At 34.8% G+C, this 18,898-nt stretch overlaps 3 protein-coding genes and 1 non-coding gene across 5 annotated transcripts; 3 read left to right on the forward strand and 1 right to left on the reverse strand.

The window, feature by feature from the left end:
• Positions 1–2,964: 2,964 nt before the first annotated feature.
• LOC111401296 (protein ACCUMULATION AND REPLICATION OF CHLOROPLASTS 6, chloroplastic) lies at positions 2,965–7,986 on the forward strand. 2 transcript variants are annotated; one of them, XM_023028976.1, is made up of 6 exons: positions 2,968–3,509; positions 4,083–4,307; positions 5,048–5,308; positions 5,424–6,393; positions 6,710–6,843; positions 7,572–7,986. In XM_023028976.1, exons 1-6 carry the CDS (start codon positions 3,009–3,011, stop codon positions 7,860–7,862), a joined length of 2,382 nt encoding a protein of 793 aa, XP_022884744.1. In that variant the 5' UTR covers positions 2,968–3,008; the 3' UTR covers positions 7,863–7,986. The 2 variants fall into 2 exon arrangements, with proteins under 2 accessions (XP_022884745.1, XP_022884744.1); XM_023028977.1 differs by lacking the exon at positions 7,572–7,986 and having other exon boundaries at positions 2,965–3,509; positions 5,424–6,389; positions 6,710–6,839.
• A 1,516-nt stretch (positions 7,987–9,502) lies between these two features.
• LOC111401297 (uncharacterized TPR repeat-containing protein At1g05150-like) lies at positions 9,503–12,599 on the forward strand. The gene has a single exon (XM_023028978.1). It carries the CDS (start codon positions 10,010–10,012, stop codon positions 12,428–12,430), a length of 2,421 nt encoding a protein of 806 aa, XP_022884746.1. The 5' UTR covers positions 9,503–10,009; the 3' UTR covers positions 12,431–12,599.
• A 1,943-nt stretch (positions 12,600–14,542) lies between these two features.
• TRNAE-CUC lies at positions 14,543–14,615 on the reverse strand. The gene has a single exon. It is a non-coding gene; the product is annotated as a tRNA-Glu (tRNA).
• Positions 14,616–16,553: 1,938 nt separating this feature from the next.
• LOC111401298 (protein ACCUMULATION AND REPLICATION OF CHLOROPLASTS 6, chloroplastic-like) lies at positions 16,554–17,862 on the forward strand. The gene is made up of 2 exons (XM_023028979.1): positions 16,554–16,717; positions 17,446–17,862. The coding sequence occupies exons 1-2, from the start codon at positions 16,622–16,624 to the stop codon at positions 17,734–17,736; spliced, it is 387 nt and encodes a 128-aa protein (XP_022884747.1). The 5' UTR covers positions 16,554–16,621; the 3' UTR covers positions 17,737–17,862.
• The last annotated feature ends 1,036 nt before the right edge of the window (positions 17,863–18,898 follow it).

Below are 18,898 nucleotides of genomic sequence, written 5' to 3' on the forward strand. Positions count from 1 at the left end.
AACATACAAGTACAATAATTTCTAAATTGAAAGCTAAATCAATCAAACATGTTTAATTAATAATTTCCATCTAAATAATTTATAGGCAATTCAATTACCTATAATTTATTTTCTTTTTATTCGAATTCTATGCTCGCAATCAAATGCACCCTAAGTTAAAATTTGACTTGTGAATTTATAATTATTTATTACGCAATTTTTACTAATTTGTTGACTTTTTAAGATAAATTCTAGTTAATATAGTCGTGACATGGAACTGATCAAGCCCGCAAATGTGAGAATGAGATCATAAACACATCTCTAGAACAAAATTAAAGTTAAACAGCAAACACTCCAATAACTAGATTGCAATGTGAGTAAATCTTGACATTGAAGAAGATTGAAATAATAGCGTTAATCTTATTACTTGTACCTAGATACGACAATTCAATAGAGGACTTCTTCCGGTGCGCACTAAATGCGAGTAAATTTTTGAATTTGCGTGTAATATTATTTTATTGAAAAATATGTCATTGAAATGACGTCGAATAACTGTTTGAAAATGCTTTTTTTTTTTCGAAATAATGACACTCAAACAAGGGCTTAATAAAAAAACAGTTACGGAAAATTATCCAAACAAATTAAAAAGCAGTATCTAACCCGATAAATAAGTTTGTACTTTTTAAAAGCCCTATCAAAATTCTCTCACTAGTTAAAAATCATCTATCAACAATCATGGAGAAGGAGTGTGTTTTGTCATTTTAGAGGTGCTGAAATATTGTTAAATTGGCAATAAAAGTAAAATTAAAAGAAACGATAAGTGCCAAGTATTAGGTTTTATAGCTATTTAATGCTGTTTGTGTCTATTTCCCAATAATAAATATAACCTTTGAGCCTCGTCATGGGCCTGTCTTTCTTCAAACTAAAGTGATCGTGCTCAAGTTTTAGCCTCTATTTGAGCCTCGTTACCTGAAAATGAAAATGAGGGGAATAATATTTTTTAGAAAAATGAGTGGTTGAAAAAGAAGGAAAAATTTTCGATTTACGTGTAATATTATTTTATGGAAGATTGTGTGGTTGAAAATAGGAGTGAGAAAAATAGAATATAATATAATTTAATTTAATTTAATTTAATGGGGATCAAACAAGGGCTTAAGTCCAATTCTACTGGCTCCCTAATAGCATTTATTTCTTTTCTTAAATATCGAGATTTAAAGTTATTTGTTGCATCTTCGATTAAATTGAAAGAATAATGCAGTGTTAGAACATCAATTTAAGTGGTCACATTTTTAAAAAATCATATGACATATCATTTAAGTGGACATATCATTTAATTACATGTAGTTACCATATAGTCGGTATAGCACTACTCAAATCGAAATGATCTCAAGATACTTAATTTTTTTTTTTTTTTTTTAAATTATCAATTCATCCTCAAAGACTATTTATGTTCCAACCGATGAGTACGCCAACACATCCATAATCGAAATTTCGATTAATAGAAATTATTGCAGAAAGTGCCAAAATTTCGTGTTAGTCTTTATCGGAGTTAGGGAAGTGGCCATCTTTCTAGCCTTGCTGCATTCCCACAAGGATAAATCTTCTTGAATAGGGGCTGACGTGGCAGCCTCCTATTAGTTGGTTGTCTGCCTGCATCTCCCTTCCCACATTGCTATAGCTAGCTCCCGTTTGGCCCCCATTCTTTTTAAATTTTAATAGTTGAAATAATATTTTTAAAAAAATATGTGATTAAAAAAGAATGATTTTTTTTATTTGCGTGTAATATTATTTTATGAAATATTGTGTGGTTGAAAATAAGAAAAAGAAAAAAATGAGAAAAAGAGTGGAGGCCAAACAAGGGCCTAATATCAAGTCCATATTTGATAGAGATTTTTTGTGAATAAATTTCATGAAAATTGAATTTTAAAGAATGATTGATTAAAAATATAAAAAATAAAAATAAAAATTAAGGATCTATGTATTGAATTATTTTATGAGGAAATTTCATAAAATGTCCATTTTTATATAGTCATTTGCAGAAATATCCACCATTGCAAAAATGTCTAATTTGAAAGAATTTAGATCAAAATACCTTTATTAACAATTTATAATTCCATAGCAAGACAGAAATATGGACATTTTTACAATATTGTTATTAGCTAATAAAATTTTGACACATAGCCTGTCATATTTATTTCAAAATACATGTCAAATCACAATAAAATGCTATGTTTTTCGTTGATTCAGAAATGTCGATAACAACATTTTTAAATATAGAAAAATGTCATATTCAAAATGAAATGTCATTCTAGACAAATGAAACGGTGTTCAAATGTCGAGAATAACATATAAAATGTTGAGAAACATTATTTTAATGTAACTTCTCATGAAAGCCACTTCTCAAAATTCGTGACAAATTGATGAAAAAATCAAATGTCGAGAATATCATTTCAAAATGTAGCTTTTCATTAAGGGCATAATAGACAAGTTGGCACTAAATTCAAATGAGTGGACACATTTCAACTCATACCCTTAAAATTGGACATTCTTGAAAATGCCCCTTATTTTATCGAGAGAAATTATGATGATGACATCTATTTTTATTTATTTCTAATTGGACTTTATTTTTTTAGCACCTCATAAAATATATATAAGCCCTTTTGGCGTTAACGTTGGAAGTTTAAGGGCTCAATATCGCAACAATGAGCATCGTGATAGCATTTTAGATAATTATAAAGCACGAATTAGTGTAGATTAAAAACTTGTTGCATAATCAAATCAAATTCTACAGTTAATTTTATTTATATATTTTATAAAATTTATTATTTTTTATCATTTTTTTAAAAACTATAGCATCAACTTTTATCAATTAAATCGAAGTAATAAAACAATTGATAATCTTTTCTGCACAAAATACAAATAACAATCCAAATTAGAAAGAAAAAAAAAAATGGAGGAGGAAAAGAAATGTGTAATGTAGATTTTATCGGGCATTTTACAACCACAAAGCAGAATTCTAAACCCCAAAAATGGAAGCCCTGACGCACCTGAGCATCTTTACCTACATTCCACGATTATCGCCTCCGCTCAGCGCAGCCAAAAACCGCCACCACAAACTCCATGCCGCCTCCACCAGCAGTGGTGGCGTCACCAGTAGCAAATGGGCCGACCGCCTCCTTGCCGACTTCCAATTCCTTCCTTCAACCACCCCCGAGCCCACTGACATGCGCATTTCGCCGCCGCCACCCCTTCCTTCCCTCCCCGAGCGCCACATTTCAATGCCACTTGATTTCTACCGACTACTTGGTGCCGAGTCTCATTTCCTAGGGGATGGCATTCGGAGAGCGTATGATGCTAGGGTTTCAAAGCCCCCACAGTATGGGTATAGCGACGAGGCTTTGATTAGTCGAAGGCAGATTCTTCAGGCTGCTTGCGAAACGCTAGCTAACCCTAGCTCCAGAAGAGAGTACAATCAGGGACTCGCCGAAGATGAATTTGATACGATTCTTACTCAAGTCCCCTGGGATAAGGTAAATTTTAGTTATTTTTTTTCCTCACATTATTGTTACTTTTTAAGAAAATGTTACCTCCTTTTATAAGCTATGCATTTTCATTGGAACTAAATTTCAGGAGTTGAAAATCGTTGTCTCGAGGTCAATTTACTGCGTTTTAGGTTAGAAGATGTAGTAATATTCTTTAAATTTTAGAATCTTGGCTTGTTTTGCTTTTCTTTTTCCGACTTGTATATTTTAGAGAACGCTTCAGTAATTTGAGGGGAAAAAACTGTGTCTTTATGTTGAATCTTATTGTTGATGCTATTGAAAGTAGGGAAAAAGTTTTGGGATTACGAGCAGTAAATGTTACTACATGAATGTGTGGTTGAAAATGATATTGTAGAAAAAAGAGTTTGAGAAAAATGGGAGTCAAGGAGGGCCTAAGTCTTTTCATTGAAAATTTTATTTTAATTAAATTGATATTTATTTCTGGCTTGTGTTAGTGATTTCTTCCAATTTGAGAACAATCACCTGAAAAACTGTGATGATAAATGAGTTGTATGAGGAAACTGGGGTAAGTTTTATGATTTTAATTCGATGGGTTTTAAGGTTCCTGGAGCACTCTCTGTGTTGCAAGAGGCTGGGGAAACAGAATTGGTTCTTCAGATTGGAGAAAGTTTGTTAAAAGAGAGGTTGCCGAAGTCATTTAAGCAAGATGTGGTGCTGGCAATGGCACTTGCTTATGTTGACTTGTCAAGGGATGCCATGGCACTGACACCTCCAGATGTTATTAGAGGTTGTGAAGTTCTTGAGAGGGCTCTCAAGCTGTTGCAGGTTAGAGTTCTACTTACGATATCTCTTGGCTTGCAGTTTAATGCTACTTGTTTAATAAATGATGATCTAACTTGTTTAATAAATGATGATCTCTAAGCGTCCATTTTTGTACTCTTTATGTTAATCTTCGAAAGCAAATGCTGACTCTTATCTTCCACGGGCATCTGTGGTTTCAACCTTAGCATTTTGTGTCCACATCTGTTATTGCTTTAACAATTGGACGTACCCTCTTTATACCATCATGATGTTTGAGCCCCCCTTTTTTGGTAAAGAATGCATTTTGGAATGGTAGATTGATGGAGATTGTATGATTAAATATAAGGAAAAGTTTTAGGTTAGTTGTAATATTATTTATTAAAGAATGTGTGGTTGAAAGGAAGAAAAAGAAACATGTATTTTAAAAATAATGGGGATCAAACAAGGGTGAAGTATTTTTTGAATGCCCAAACAAGTTCTTGCAAATGGACTTTTACATTTCTTCTTTGACTACTTTGTGAAACTTTCAGTTCCTATTTCTACTGGATGACTGTGATTTTCCAAATGAAAGAAGTATAGATGCATTAGAAATTGAGTGGCAATAGATCTATAGTTTTCCTTTCTTGGTGTTGGCAAGTGGGGAGGAAAGGGAACTGACAGTCAAGGAGGGGGAGGGAATGATATTGATAGGTATAATAGGTTATTGTACTGATTCTTAACTGTTTACTTGATCTGCTATATAGATAATTTGTGTATTTATTCAGGAAGAAGGTGCAAGCAATCTTGCCCCAGATTTACAAGCACAGATTGATGAAACTCTGGAAGAGATCAACCCCTGCTGTGTTCTAGAGCTTCTAGCCTTACCTCTTGATGATGAGTTCCGTACAAAAAGGGCAGAGGGTCTTCAAGGTGTGCGCAATATTTTGTGGGCTGTTGGCGGAGGAGGTGCAGCTGCTGTCGGTGGAGGATATACACGCGAAAATTTCATGAACGAGGCTTTCCTCCTCATGACAGCTGCAGAACAAGTACATATTGATTTGATTGATTGTGATATCTTTTTCGAGTTAAGTTTGTGTTATTCTTGTGCTGGCTTGTTAGTTTATGATTGAATTTTTTTTTTTTTTTTTTTGGGTCGAAAAGGTTGATCTCTTTGCATCCACACCAAGTAACATACCTGCAGAAAGTTTTGAAGTCTATGGAGTGGCTCTTGCACTTGTTTCTCAAGCCTTTGTCGGTAAGAAACCTCATCTAATCCAAGACGCGGACAACCTTTTCCAGCAACTTCAGCAGACCAAGGTTCCAGCTCTTGGTAGCTCCTCATCCGTCTATACAGTAAGAGAGAATCGCAAAATAGACTTTGCTCTTGAAAGGGGCCTTTGTTCACTTCTTGTTGGAGAAGTTGATGATTGTCGCACATGGTTGGGCTTGGACGATGTAAACTCACCTTATAGGGATCCATCTATTGTGACCTTTGTCATAGAACACTCTAAGGATGGCAATGAAAATGATCTCCTCCCTGGACTCTGCAAGCTGTTGGAGACATGGTTGATGGAGGTGGTATTCCCAAGGTTCAGAGAGACCCAAGAAATAAGGTTTAAACTGGTAGATTATTATGACGACCCTACAGTTTTGAGATATTTACAGAGATTAGAAGGTGTTGGCAGTTCACCTTTGGCTGCTGCAGCAGCTATAGCAAGAATTGGGGCTGAGGCTACGGCTGTGCTTGACAATGTAAAAGTTAGTGCTATTCTAGCCCTGCAGAAAGTGTTTCCTCTTGGTCATGGGGAAAAGAATATCAGACTTTATGAGGAAAATTGGGTGAAGAATGATGAGTTACCAATTGCTGGTGCAGAACCTGGAGGCCATGATGATCAGGAAGATGATTCTGCCTCTGCGATAGACCCTCCTGTGAAGAATTTTTCTGATGACCTAAAGCAGCAAGAAATTATTACTGACAATATAAAAGATGCTACTGTGAAGATCATGTGTGCTGGTGTAGCTGTTGGTTTTCTGACTCTGGTTGGGTTGAAGTTCATCCCATATAAATATGACTCTTCTAATCCACGTAAAGAATCTGGAGCAGCTATGGCTTCTGATGTCGTCAATGTGGGTATGATTTATCAATTCTTGTTTATGAGTGAAAATTTCTCTAGGACCATCATCTTATTGTGCTCTCAAATCATCCTTAATTTCAGTCTCTCTATTGTCTCTCCCTTCCCCTTTTTCTCTTGTTCCTCTTCCAACCAACAAGACAAAAAAAAAGGGTAAACACGGTTCTGAAACAAAAATAGGCTTTAAGTAACTGACCTATAAAGTTCTTGTGTCAAACAATAACTTTGTTTTTTCAAATATGTGTGTGAATGAACTAAATTCTATTTTTCCTTCTTGTGCTCTTTGATCCTGAGAATGAAATACATCACTTTCAGAGGCCTCAGTAGCAGAAGATTTAGACGAAATACCTAGAATGGATGCTAGATTTGCAGAAATTATTGTGCGCAAGTGGCAGGATGTCAAATCACAGGCTCTAGGACCAAATCATTTTTTTGGAAAATTGTCAGAGGTAAGAATTTCTTATTCCGATTTTCCTCCGCTTTACTGGTAATATGCTATTTTTCCATCTTCCTTATGTTTGAGTAGAAGGACGAAGCCCAAAAACGCTATTTCCCATCTGGCCGAACATACTGTTACCACGGACATAGATGGTGCCATTTAAATTTGACATCTTAATTTTTGTTTGAGCTATTGAACGTGTCTGCGCAAAGCTCATATGGACTAAAGATCTTTTGTACTATAACCTTGGCATTAGGTCACCTAATATGTAAAAAAAAGGGTAATGGGTATATAGTTGTTGTTGAAGGCCAGCTGAAGACAGGAAAAACTGGCTCCTTTTTAATCTGGATTCATATGAATGTGCTCTGCATCAATGCATTGGTTAATATTGGTTGTGGTTGAGTTCTACCCTGGTGCAGGGGGATGGAATGTCGAACTGGGTGAGAGAATCTTATAATATGCAGGTCTCAATTGGGTTCTCATTGCACCTTAGATATGTATCTTATGTTTGTTTCCTAATACAGTGTTCCATGGTTTAACGTATCGTTGATAATTTATCTTAATAGAGAGAATTGATAACATTAAAGTGGGAGACCACTGGAAATTCACATAGAACACTCTAGTTGGATCTCTCTGCGTAACGTCAGTCTCATTAGTGGTATTTGCTACTTCACATGTATTTTTCTCGTTTGTCAATTAATTCACTCGTTCTCCTTTACATATCTGAAATACTGCTAGGTCCTGGATGGACAAATGCTAAAAATCTGGACAGATCGAGCAGCAGAAATTGCACAACATGGCTGGTTCTGGAACTACGAACTTCTGAACCTTACAATAGAGAGTGTAACTGTCTCGGCTGATGGTCGACGTGCTATTGTGGAAGCAACTCTCGAGGAATCAGCTCGACTAACTGATTTAGCTCATCCCGAGCATGACGACTCGTACAGCACAACGTACACAACACGGTATGAGATGTCATGCGGGAAATCAGGTTGGAGAATCATTGAAGGAGCTGTTCTCAAATCGTAATTTTGGTTGTAAAAAATATTGTGTAAATGCCATCAATTTGCTGGTTTTCTGGAAGAAAGTTTCTGAATAAGAATGAAATTAGAACCTTGACCACTGAAGGATTATAAGGTTATCTCCAATCCTACACCAAAATTTGTACCATTTTATACCAAACTAAAAAAATCTTCAACCATTATACCAAAATTTATACATCAAATGACAGTGTTTAATTATTTTCTTTTCTTTTTTATTCTTAATAATTTATCTATTTTACAAATATATAAATTACTAAATAAATAATTACATTAAATTAAGTAAAAGATTAAATTCATAATTATATAAAAAAAATAGTACAATTAGTAGTAAACACTACAAACACGAAAATATTAAATCATTCATTAAAAATAGTGCAGAATTTGAATATTATGATATTACAAAGCTAAAATATAATTGCAATTTAATTTTTGGAATTCGTGTGTTCATTCCACAATTTTATTTATTTATTTTTTGTATTCTTATGTGAATTAATACATTAATTAGTATTTTTTACATTTAAAATTTATTTTAAATGCAAATAATAATAAAAACAAAAATATATAATTATAATAATGATGATGATGATAGTTACATTAATAATAATAATTATTGTATTAAAAAAATATATAACACAAATGACACAAATATCCTCCATCAATTACTTTGTCAAATTGAAATAAGAGCAAATTTGACTTTGCACAATTTTGATACAAAATGGTGCAAAATGAATAATGTTGCACCAAAATGGTGTAAAGTTTGGTTCTTGTTGGAGTCTCTTTGCACCAAATTTGGTGATTTGATGCATTCTTTGGGGATGCACTAGGCACTTATTTGGTTCTCATTGTTTTCAATGTACATTTTTCTCTTCTTTTTAATCACATTTTCAATAAATAATATTACATATAAATTTAAATTTTTTTCTTATTTTTTAACAAGTTCTTCATCAATCTATTATTTCAAAATGTCTTATTAAAAAATAATGGGGCTCGAACAGGCCCTAAGTGTGTAAGTAATTTGAATTTGGCGTTGATTTTGACTGCATTTAGGTTTATTTTAATTAAGTTGGATCAATTTTGATTTTGAATAATCTGAAAATAAGACAAAAATATATTCCAAGAAATATTAAGACATTTTCAATGAAAACAAGAGATAAAATAAATAAATAAATAAAAATCCAATCCTCCATAGGAGTTCTTAAATGTCATCCATAAATGAAACAAAATAAAAAAGAAAAAGAAAAGGTCAATAAGCGACAGACTTTCCATCAACAAAAATTTTTCAAGTACAGAAAATTTTTGCTAGATTTTTGAATTTTCACTCACATGAGAGTGGGCCCGTGTATAAAATATTGAAAAGAAAAAAATTTCCCGCCTTTTGAATGTGAGTGTTCGATCGATACAGAAATTTAAATCTCTATACCCATAGCAACGTTGTTCCATCAATCAGATTTTAATCTATCATAAGCATTTCACTATTAAGATAATTCATAATTAAAGCAATAATGAGTCCCACTAAGCTTAATTAACCAAAGATAGACATTAGACACAGACAAATAAACTAACAAATGAAAATAAATAATTTCTAAAGGTAAAAAGGCAATCAGCAATCTGTTTGTTTATTTGTCCTCTACCCCCCGACCCCACCATCCACACCACTCCATCATCACAGCCAGAAGATAACAATGGCAACCAACATTAGGGAGAGAAAAATGAAGAGAAGAGTGTATCTTTTTCATGCTTATATTTCAAGATCCAATGCAGCTATGATAACAGTCACATTCTCCCCACTAAAATGATTTTCCCTTCAAGATTAGTGTTTCACAGAATTAAAATTACCAAGCCTTTCTGTAAATCCTAGAATTTATTTTGCTCAAAACCCTGATAATTCTGGGAAAGAATCAAGACCTTGGGCGTTGGAGTTCATTTTCGGTAAATTTCAGGGTTTCGTACTTTCACCGTTCTTGCAAAGAGTTCTGGAACCCTAGAATTTCAAATCTTCTACTTTGAAACCCTAATTGAAAATCAAAACTCGGTATTCGAGGCCTTTCATCTGCAATGTTATGGCCCTTAAATTTAGCTTGTGTTTCTAATCCTAAACCCTTAATCTAGAGAAAGAAGTAAAAAAAAAAAAAAATGACGACTCGGGGGAGCAGATCGCAGAAAGTTAAGATAATATTCCAGCAATTCGATGCGAACAGGGACGGTGGTCTTAGCCGTGAGGAAATGTCGGCTCTGGTGGTGGCGGTGAACCCTAGGGTTAAATTTAGCGAGGAGCAAATTAATGCAATCCTCGACGAGGTGTTTCGTACATACGGAGAATTTATAGACGGCGAAAAGGGCCTCACGTTCGATGGCCTCCTTCGAACCTACGATGACGGAGCTGGTGATGTGGATCGCGATTTTGATGCCCTTGGCCTCGAGCTTAATTCCTCTGAGGAGAAAAATGGAATTTCATTGGTTTCAGAGGAGGCCGCCTCGTCTTCGTCAATTGCAGATGAGCGTTTGATGGAACCCCATAAAAAAAAGCGCACCGTTGCCTGGGCATCCTCCCCTAACCACGGCATTGTGTTTGATGATACGTGGAAACTTGTTGACGATCTTGAAATATTAATTAAAAGGTTAAAATCGAAGCAGTCCCAGGATGGTAAGGTGATAAATGATAATTCTGATGTATATTCAGATCCAGGCTGGTCTCGGGAGCTCGGCCCATCTGTGGAGATTACTGAGAAAAGGGTGGTTTGGGAAGAGTTGGGGCATGACTATGCGGTTTTTGTGAAGGAATTGGGAGTTTTGAGGTCTAGGGCTGATGGAGCAAGGTCAAGGGAAGAGGCTTTTGATGGACATATGGCGATTGGAAGAGTATTGTATGAGCATTTTTTGTTTAAGGAGGCTTTGGTGAGCTTCAAGAGAGCATGCGAGTTGCAGCCAACTGATGTCAGACCGCATTTTAGAGCAGGGAACTGTTTATATGTGCTTGGGAGGCATAGTGAGGCCAAAGCAGAATTTCTACTGGCACTGGAGGCGGCAGAGGTTGGTGGGAATCAATGGACGTATCTGTTGCCCCAGATTCATGTGAATTTGGGAATTGCACTTGAAGGTGAAGGTATGCTTATTAGTGCTTGTGAGCATTATAGAGAAGCTGCTATTTTGTGCCCTACACATTTTAGGGCTTTGAAGCTTTTGGGTAGTGCCCTTTTTGGTGTGGGTGAGTATAAGGCGGCCATTAAGGCCTTAGAGGAGGCTATTTATATGAAGAATGATTATGCTGATGCACACTGTGATTTGGCTTCTGCTTTGCATGCTGTGGGTGATCATGATAATGCAATTAAGGAGTTTCAGAAAGCTATTGACTTGAAACCTGGTCACGTAGATGCACTGTACAATCTGGGCGGGCTATATATGGATATGGTGAGGTATCAAAGGGCATCAGAGATGTATACTAGGGTCTTGGGTGTGTGGCCAACCCATTGGAGAGCACAGTTAAATAAAGCAGTTTCTTTGCTAGGAGCTGGGGAAACTGACGAAGCTAAGAAAGCTTTAAAAGAAGCTTTAAAAATGACAAACAGGGTCGAATTACATGATGCCATATCCCACTTGAAGCAGCTACAGAAGAAGAAGTTGAAGGGAAATGGTAGTGGTAATGTTGTGGAGGCCTACATTACCGTGGAACCTTCAAAATTTAAAACTGTAGGTGAGAAAACTACTTTGAGGCCAGAACTCGCGGTTGCACTTGATATTAGAGCTTTTCAGAGGATCACTAGATTGAATCGGTGTGAGGTAGAACTAATAAAGAAAGAAATGAATGAAAGCGACGTTCAGGTTTCCTATTCTGGCAGTGGTATACCTGAAAAGTCCGTTCGCAAGGCTTCATTGGAGGGAATTCTCCGCAAGTTACTTAACTTTCTGAAGCCGGAAACTTTTCCAGGAGCTGTCAAAGCTGTAAACCAGAAAATCCTCTCTGTTTTGGATGAATCAGAGTCAGGTAGGGTGGATTTGGGCTTGTTTTTTGCTGCCCTTTCACCTATTTGTGGTGGTTCTCCAGACAAGCGAAAACGGCTTGCATATGATGCACTCTTGTGGCGCCCAGTAAATGAAGGTAGCACAGAGATATCGAAGTCTGACGCCCAGAGATACATCAAACTATTGAGGGCCATCTATATTCCCTCCCATGGTATTAGTGAAATACTGGAAATCCATGGAGAAACAGATAACTCCAAGGTCTCTTTAACAGAGTTCATTGCGATGTTCGATGATCAAGAGTGGGGCTTCGGTATCATGTCGACTCTATTGAAGCTTGAAACTGGGGATAGAACTCGCCATGGTTTCCATGTCTGTTCAACTTGCCGTTATCCAATAATTGGTTCCCGCTTTAAAGAGATGAAATCGCAACTCAGCCTTTGCAGTCAATGCTACAGTGAAGGAAAAGTGCCTCCTACCTGCAAGCAGGAAGAGTACAGATTCAAAGAGTATGCAAGTGAATCTGAAGCTGTTAAAGACAAATGTATGTGGTTCAGTTTGCATTCCAAAGGATCCTCGCTGCCTTCCCCTAGTTAGTCACGTGTAAGTCGTTGGATACTCCTGTCTGTAATGTTTCATACATAAAATTTAGTTGTCCTTTGTGAATTATGTAGATTGTGGAATGTTTTTAGTGGCCTTTCGTGCCCTTGTACGATAAATTTTTTCAAGTGTTAAACAGATCATTTCTATTTCAGCTTTTTGCTCCCATCCCAATTGCTGCTTTATAGTTCTCGACATCTGGATTAGATCAGGTAGTATTTTTTTTTGTAGTTGATAAAGCTGGTTGCCTGTTTTCTTTGGTTGCCTGTTTTCTTTACTGCTGTATTGCAAAAGCTTTGGATATAATAATAGCTCTTAAGCTATGGAGAATAGGTAACTGATTTTTGTCTGTTATGTGGTGTGAACATACTAGTTTCTAATACTACAAAATTCTGTTCTTTCCTTCAGTTGAGTTGACGAAGTTAACTTTGTCAGTCAATTGATGTGGTTTTTCGTAGTCTGAAAGTCTCTGCATTTTTTCTTTTTTAAATCAAATTTCCTCCTTAGATCATGTGTAATCAGATTTTGTTGAGTTACTGTTAACCTCGGAAATTGGACCCTCCACGTGCCCAACCGATAGCCACTTCACGTATTCCTTCCTGCACACAATCAACGCACGGTCAGAATCTGCACATGGCTGGAACCAACGGGGGTGGCATCGGTTGTATACACTCCGACGGTCAAGCTAGGCTCAGACGATCGGAACAGTATCAAGGTTGTGCAAAAATAGTGGGGAGGAGAATATATGTTTACTTGCTATGGAGTGATAAGTAGAAAGAATTTCATTACCTTGCATATTGCCAAGTTTTGGGTATTTATAGGTGAGGAGAGCCATTGGATGTGAGACAAGTGTATACATTTGAACGGTATGAGACGTCTGCTCATAGGCGTCAGTCAGCCGTGTCTGTAGAGTGGGCAGGTAGTTACTTCTCCCGAGTTGAGTTGACATAAAGTTGATAGGTTACATCAACTAGTCTTGTGGAGACATCAAATCACTTTAAACCTTGGGGGCAGAAAAAATCTTGACAAAGATCTCATTTTGAAATTGGCGGTGGATCCTTTGGTCGAGATCCCCGAGGTTAATTTTGCCTCGGATTCAAGGGGGGCGAGGGCGCTTCGGTCAGTCCTGCAGGATTACTTACGCCTCGTAATGTGATAGCAGATCGTTTCCATTGGTAAAGTCATTTCGGAACCACTTTGGATGAACGTTCCACACCTCGCGTGATTTGGTGGTGAACTTTTCGAAGTGGTTCAGTTAGGGGCGTAACAGTTACTATTATGTAAGCCTAAATATTTTTTGGATGATCACTTGCGATCTGCTCATCCTCTTGCTGCTATACAATTGATGTTTTTCTGTCCGTTCTAATTGGCAATCATTTTATTGCATTTCCTTATCTGTTAAGGTGGGTTTTGATAATAAGTTCCATTTTTGAAATGAGTTGTGAAAGACCATATTCGCTTCTCAGCTTTGTTCTAGAGTAGTTAATAGCCTCAGACTTTCATACTCGCTATGTTTAGCAAATTTATGTATATTTCATTTTTTGTAGGAGTGAATGGCCTTGTGTAATATGCATATGCTTAGCAAATATGTTCAATCTGTATCCGTTGTAGAAGATACAAGGTATTAGGATGAATTCTGGACCGTCCTAGCTAGTTAGCTAGTTATCTAGATAGGAATACAGTAATTATGAAAAGGCAAGGTTGCAGGTTTTCCTATGGAAATAGACTTTCTCCTAGAAGAGAATGGGGCTGAATATATCCTCAACCTCAAGGTATGCCCCTTCTTTCTGTATTCTCAACAGAATGGCAAATTATTGAAAATTATGGTCGCAAGTTTGTGCGGCTACTGAAGTTTGCCTTCGTATTTAGAGGCAAGCAGAAAATTTGAAAGCAGTTAAATTTCATTTATTTATTGCAGAATTTACTGTAAAGTGCTATGTTTGTATAATTGTTTTGAAGCTCTATTAATCCCTCTAGGATGAAATAGGCTTTGTTGCTTAGAGTCTAAGTTCGTGTTTGGCCACAATTTTTCAAAACTCATTTAATTCAAAATATACATTGAAGGTTAGGGACAAAGTGGAAGTGCAAACAAAAAGGGGAATTTAAAAATTCCGTTGCCGGGACTTGAACCCGGGTCTCTCGGGTGAGAGCCGAGTATCCTAACCAACTAGACTACAATGGATTTTATTTGAGTTTATAAACTCTTAGCTTATAAAGTAGAAATGCTACAACTGACCTCATTTCTTTCTTCCTTTTTGCCCTTTTTGAGTTTATAAACGGAAAACTTTTGATGGGACATTTATTTAAATTTTTGCTGCTAGTTTAAAATAATAATAAAGGAATTTTTATTTTTCAAATAATCTTTTCTGAATTCTTTATATTTAATTAACTATTTATATTTTTTAATTAAAATAGTATTTAGAAATAAATAAATAGTACAACAAATTGGAGATTTTTTAATCACCGTTCCTTCCTTCTGGGGCCCTTTGTTTCGCCAACAAAGAAGTCTAATATAATTTTATGGAGATTTACAAAAAAATTTCATTTTCACTAAAGATACTCAATAATGTCATTTTTTTTATGTGAATTGTCCAAATTATCCTTTGTCACACATTTTAGGAACATTTAATGCTTGATTTGAATGTCATTAATGTTATGATGTGATGATTTAATTTGCATATTATAAACATTGGATATATGATTATTGTATTGGGTAATATGAATTTTGGTAAAATAATAATAATAAAAGAATTTGCAAAGTTAACATAAACACATATCTTCTTACCATTAACAAACACTAACTTTTTATCCATCTTCTTCATTCCTTCATAAAAAAGACATTACTATTGGATTTATCATTCACTTTTGAGATGTTAGCTATTAGAAATAGTTTATATTTTTTTATCTTATAGCTTACTATTTTGTAAATGTTAAATACAAGAACGTCATTTTTATTTGGAATTTTTTAAACTCTTATTTATTAATTTGTTTGATTTTTGTCTTTTAAATCTTTTTAAATCCTCTACAAAATGTTGTGAATGATTCCATATTTAATAAAGTATTTAGTTATTTATTTGGTAAAATGTTGTGTCATGTAGTTAATAATTGATTATTATCATTAATATTTTGAATAATTTCTTCTAATCAAACCCAATAAATGTTTCAAGGATTGTCACTTTAATAATTTTCTGTGCAAATTATTTGGAAAGAAGATTTTGTCATGTGGTAGTGCAATATTGATGATCATACTTAATATGATAAAAAATTTGTTTCAATCATCCACATATATGCTTCCCGTCTAGCGGTGGCAATGGAGCGAGCCAAACACATGAGTCACGAGCCTAGCTCGTCCCTTCAAGGGCGTGCTTGGCTCTTGAGCTCGTTAATTTTACAATATATATATATATATTAAATAGATAAAAATAAAATATAACTCCTCCTTTATCTGAGCTTGAGATCGGCTATGTAAATTTTAAGTAGGCGGAGTTAAAATTTGTACATGAATAACTTATAACGTATACAATTTTTTTCAAAGAAAATTAAAAGTAACGATTCGAAAATAAGAAATTTTGATTAATATGATTAAATTAAATATCACGTACCTAACGACATGCAAGTTCGACATATTTATCTTATAATCGATAATGAGCGTTCTACTAATTCTTCATGCATATTAATACTTCAAAATATCTTCTTTTAGCAGGCTCATGACCTTAGACAACCTACACTAAAAGCAGACTCCGAAACAACAGTGCTAATCGGAGGTGTGAGTAGTTATTTTGCAATTACAGAAACAACTGACCATTGTCATTCATACCTTTGCTAGAATTCAGTTACTTCTACTGAATTTTTTTTAATTGTTTCGTTTGTTGGCATATGATTGAAGTAATTAATTAATTCAACAGGCAATGCATTTGGACTTGCGTCCGATGTTTGATGAGATGCAAATGTGGACGACATAACACTAGATGATCCTATTGCAGTTGCATCATAATATATTAATACCTTCAAATAAATTTAATATTCGGTGTTCTTCAATATCAGCAGAACGAGTAGGTGCAGTCGTGCAGAGGGTACCGACTAACATTTGTACCCATTCGATCCGCATGTAATTCTCTTTGATCCTGAGAATGAAATACATCACTTTCAGAGGCCTCAGTAGCAGAAGATTTAGACGAAATACCTAGAATGGATGCTAGATTTGCAGAAATTATTGTGCGCAAGTGGCAGGATGTCAAATCACAGGCTCTAGGACCAAATCATTTTTTTGGAAAATTGTCAGAGGTAAGAATTTCTTATTCCGATTTTCCTCCGCTTTACTGGTAATATGCTATTTTTCCATCTTCCTTATGTTTGAGTAGAAGGACGAAGCCCAAAAACGCTATTTCCCATCTGGCCGAACATACTGTTACCATGGACATAGATGGTGCCATTTAAATTTGACATCTTAATTTTTGTTTGAGCTATTGAACGTGTCTGCGCAAAGCTCATATGGACTAAAGATCTTTTGTACTATAACCTTGGCATTAGGTCACCTAATATGTAAAAAAAATGGTAATGGGTATATAGTTTTTTTTGAAGGCCAGCTGAAGACAGGCAAAACTGGCTCCTTTTAAATCTGGATTCATATGAATGTGCTCTGCATCAATGCATTGGTTAATATTGGTTGTGGTTGAGTTCTACCCTGGTGCAGGGGGATGGAATGTCGAACTGGGTGAGAGAATCTTATAATATGCAGGTCTCAATTGGGTTCTCATTGCACCTTAGATATGTATCTTATGTTTGTTTCCTAATACAGTGTTCCATGGTTTAACGTATCGTTGATAATTTATCTTAATAGAGAGAATTGATAACATTAAAGTGGGAGACCACTGGAAATTCACATAGAACACTCTAGTTGGATCTCTCTGCGTAACGTCAGTCTCATTAGTGGTATTTGCTACTTCACATGTATTTTTCTCGTTTGTCAATTAATTCACTCGTCCTCCTTTACATATCTGAAATACTGCTAGGTCCTGGATGGACAAATGCTAAAAATCTGGACAGATCGAGCAGCAGAAATTGCACAACATGGCTGGTTCTGGAACTACGAACTTCTGAACCTTACAATAGAGAGTGTAACTGTCTCGGCTGATGGTCGACGTGCTATTGTGGAAGCAACTCTCGAGGAATCAGCTCGACTAACTGATTTAGCTCATCCCGAGCATGACGACTCGTACAGCACAACGTACACAACACGGTATGAGATGTCATGTGGGAAATCAGGTTGGAGAATCATTGAAGGAGCTGTTCTCAAATCGTAATTTTGGTTGTAAAAAATATTTTGTGTAAATGCCATCAATTTGCTGGTTTTCTGGAAGAAAGTTTCTGAATAAGAATGAAATTAGAACCTTGACCACTGAAGGATTATAAGGTTATCTCCAATCCTACACCAAAATTTGTACCATTTTATACCAAACTAAAAAAATCTTCAACCATTATACCAAAATTTATACATCAAATGACAGTGTTTAATTATTTTCTTTTCTTTTTTATTCTTAATAATTTATCTATTTTACAAATATATAAATTACTAAATAAATAATTACATTAAATTAAGTAAAAGATTAAATTCATAATTATATAAAAAAAATAGTACAATTAGTAGTAAACACTACAAACACGAAAATATTAAATCATTCATTAAAAATAGTGCAGAATTTGAATATTATGATATTACAAAGCTAAAATATAATTGCAATTTAATTTTTGGAATTCGTGTGTTCATTCCACAATTTTATTTATTTATTTTTTGTATTCTTATGTGAATTAATACATTAATTAGTATTTTTTACATTTAAAATTTATTTTAAATGCAAATAATAATAAAAACAAAAATATATAATTATAATAATGATGATGATGATAGTTACATTAATAATAATAATTATTGTATTAAAAAAATATATAACACAAATGACACAAATATCCTCCATCAATTACTTTGTCAAATTGAAATAAGAGCAAATTTGACTTTGCACAATTTTGATACAAAATGGTGCAAAATGAATAATGTTGCACCAAAATGGTGTAAAGTTTGGTTCTTGTTGGAGTCTCTTTGCACCAAATTTGGTGATTTGATGCATTCTTTGGGGATGCACTAGGCACTTATTTGGTTCTCATTGTTTTCAATGTACATTTTTCTCTTCTTTTTAATCACATTTTCAATAAATAATATTACATATAAATTTAAATTTTTTTCTTATTTTTTAACAAGTTCTTCATCAATCTATTATTTCAAAATGTCTTATTAAAAAATAATGGGGCTCGAACAGGCCCTAAGTGTGTAAGTAATTTGAATTTGGCGTTGATTTTGACTGCATTTAGGTTTATTTTAATTAAGTTGGATCAATTTTGATTTTGAATAATCTGAAAATAAGACAAAAATATATTCCAAGAAATATTAAGACATTTTCAATGAAAACA

This window comes from Olea europaea, chromosome 10, assembly GCF_002742605.1.
Source record: "Olea europaea var. sylvestris chromosome 10, O_europaea_v1, whole genome shotgun sequence".
Classification (NCBI taxonomy): Eukaryota; Viridiplantae; Streptophyta; class Magnoliopsida; order Lamiales; family Oleaceae; genus Olea; species Olea europaea.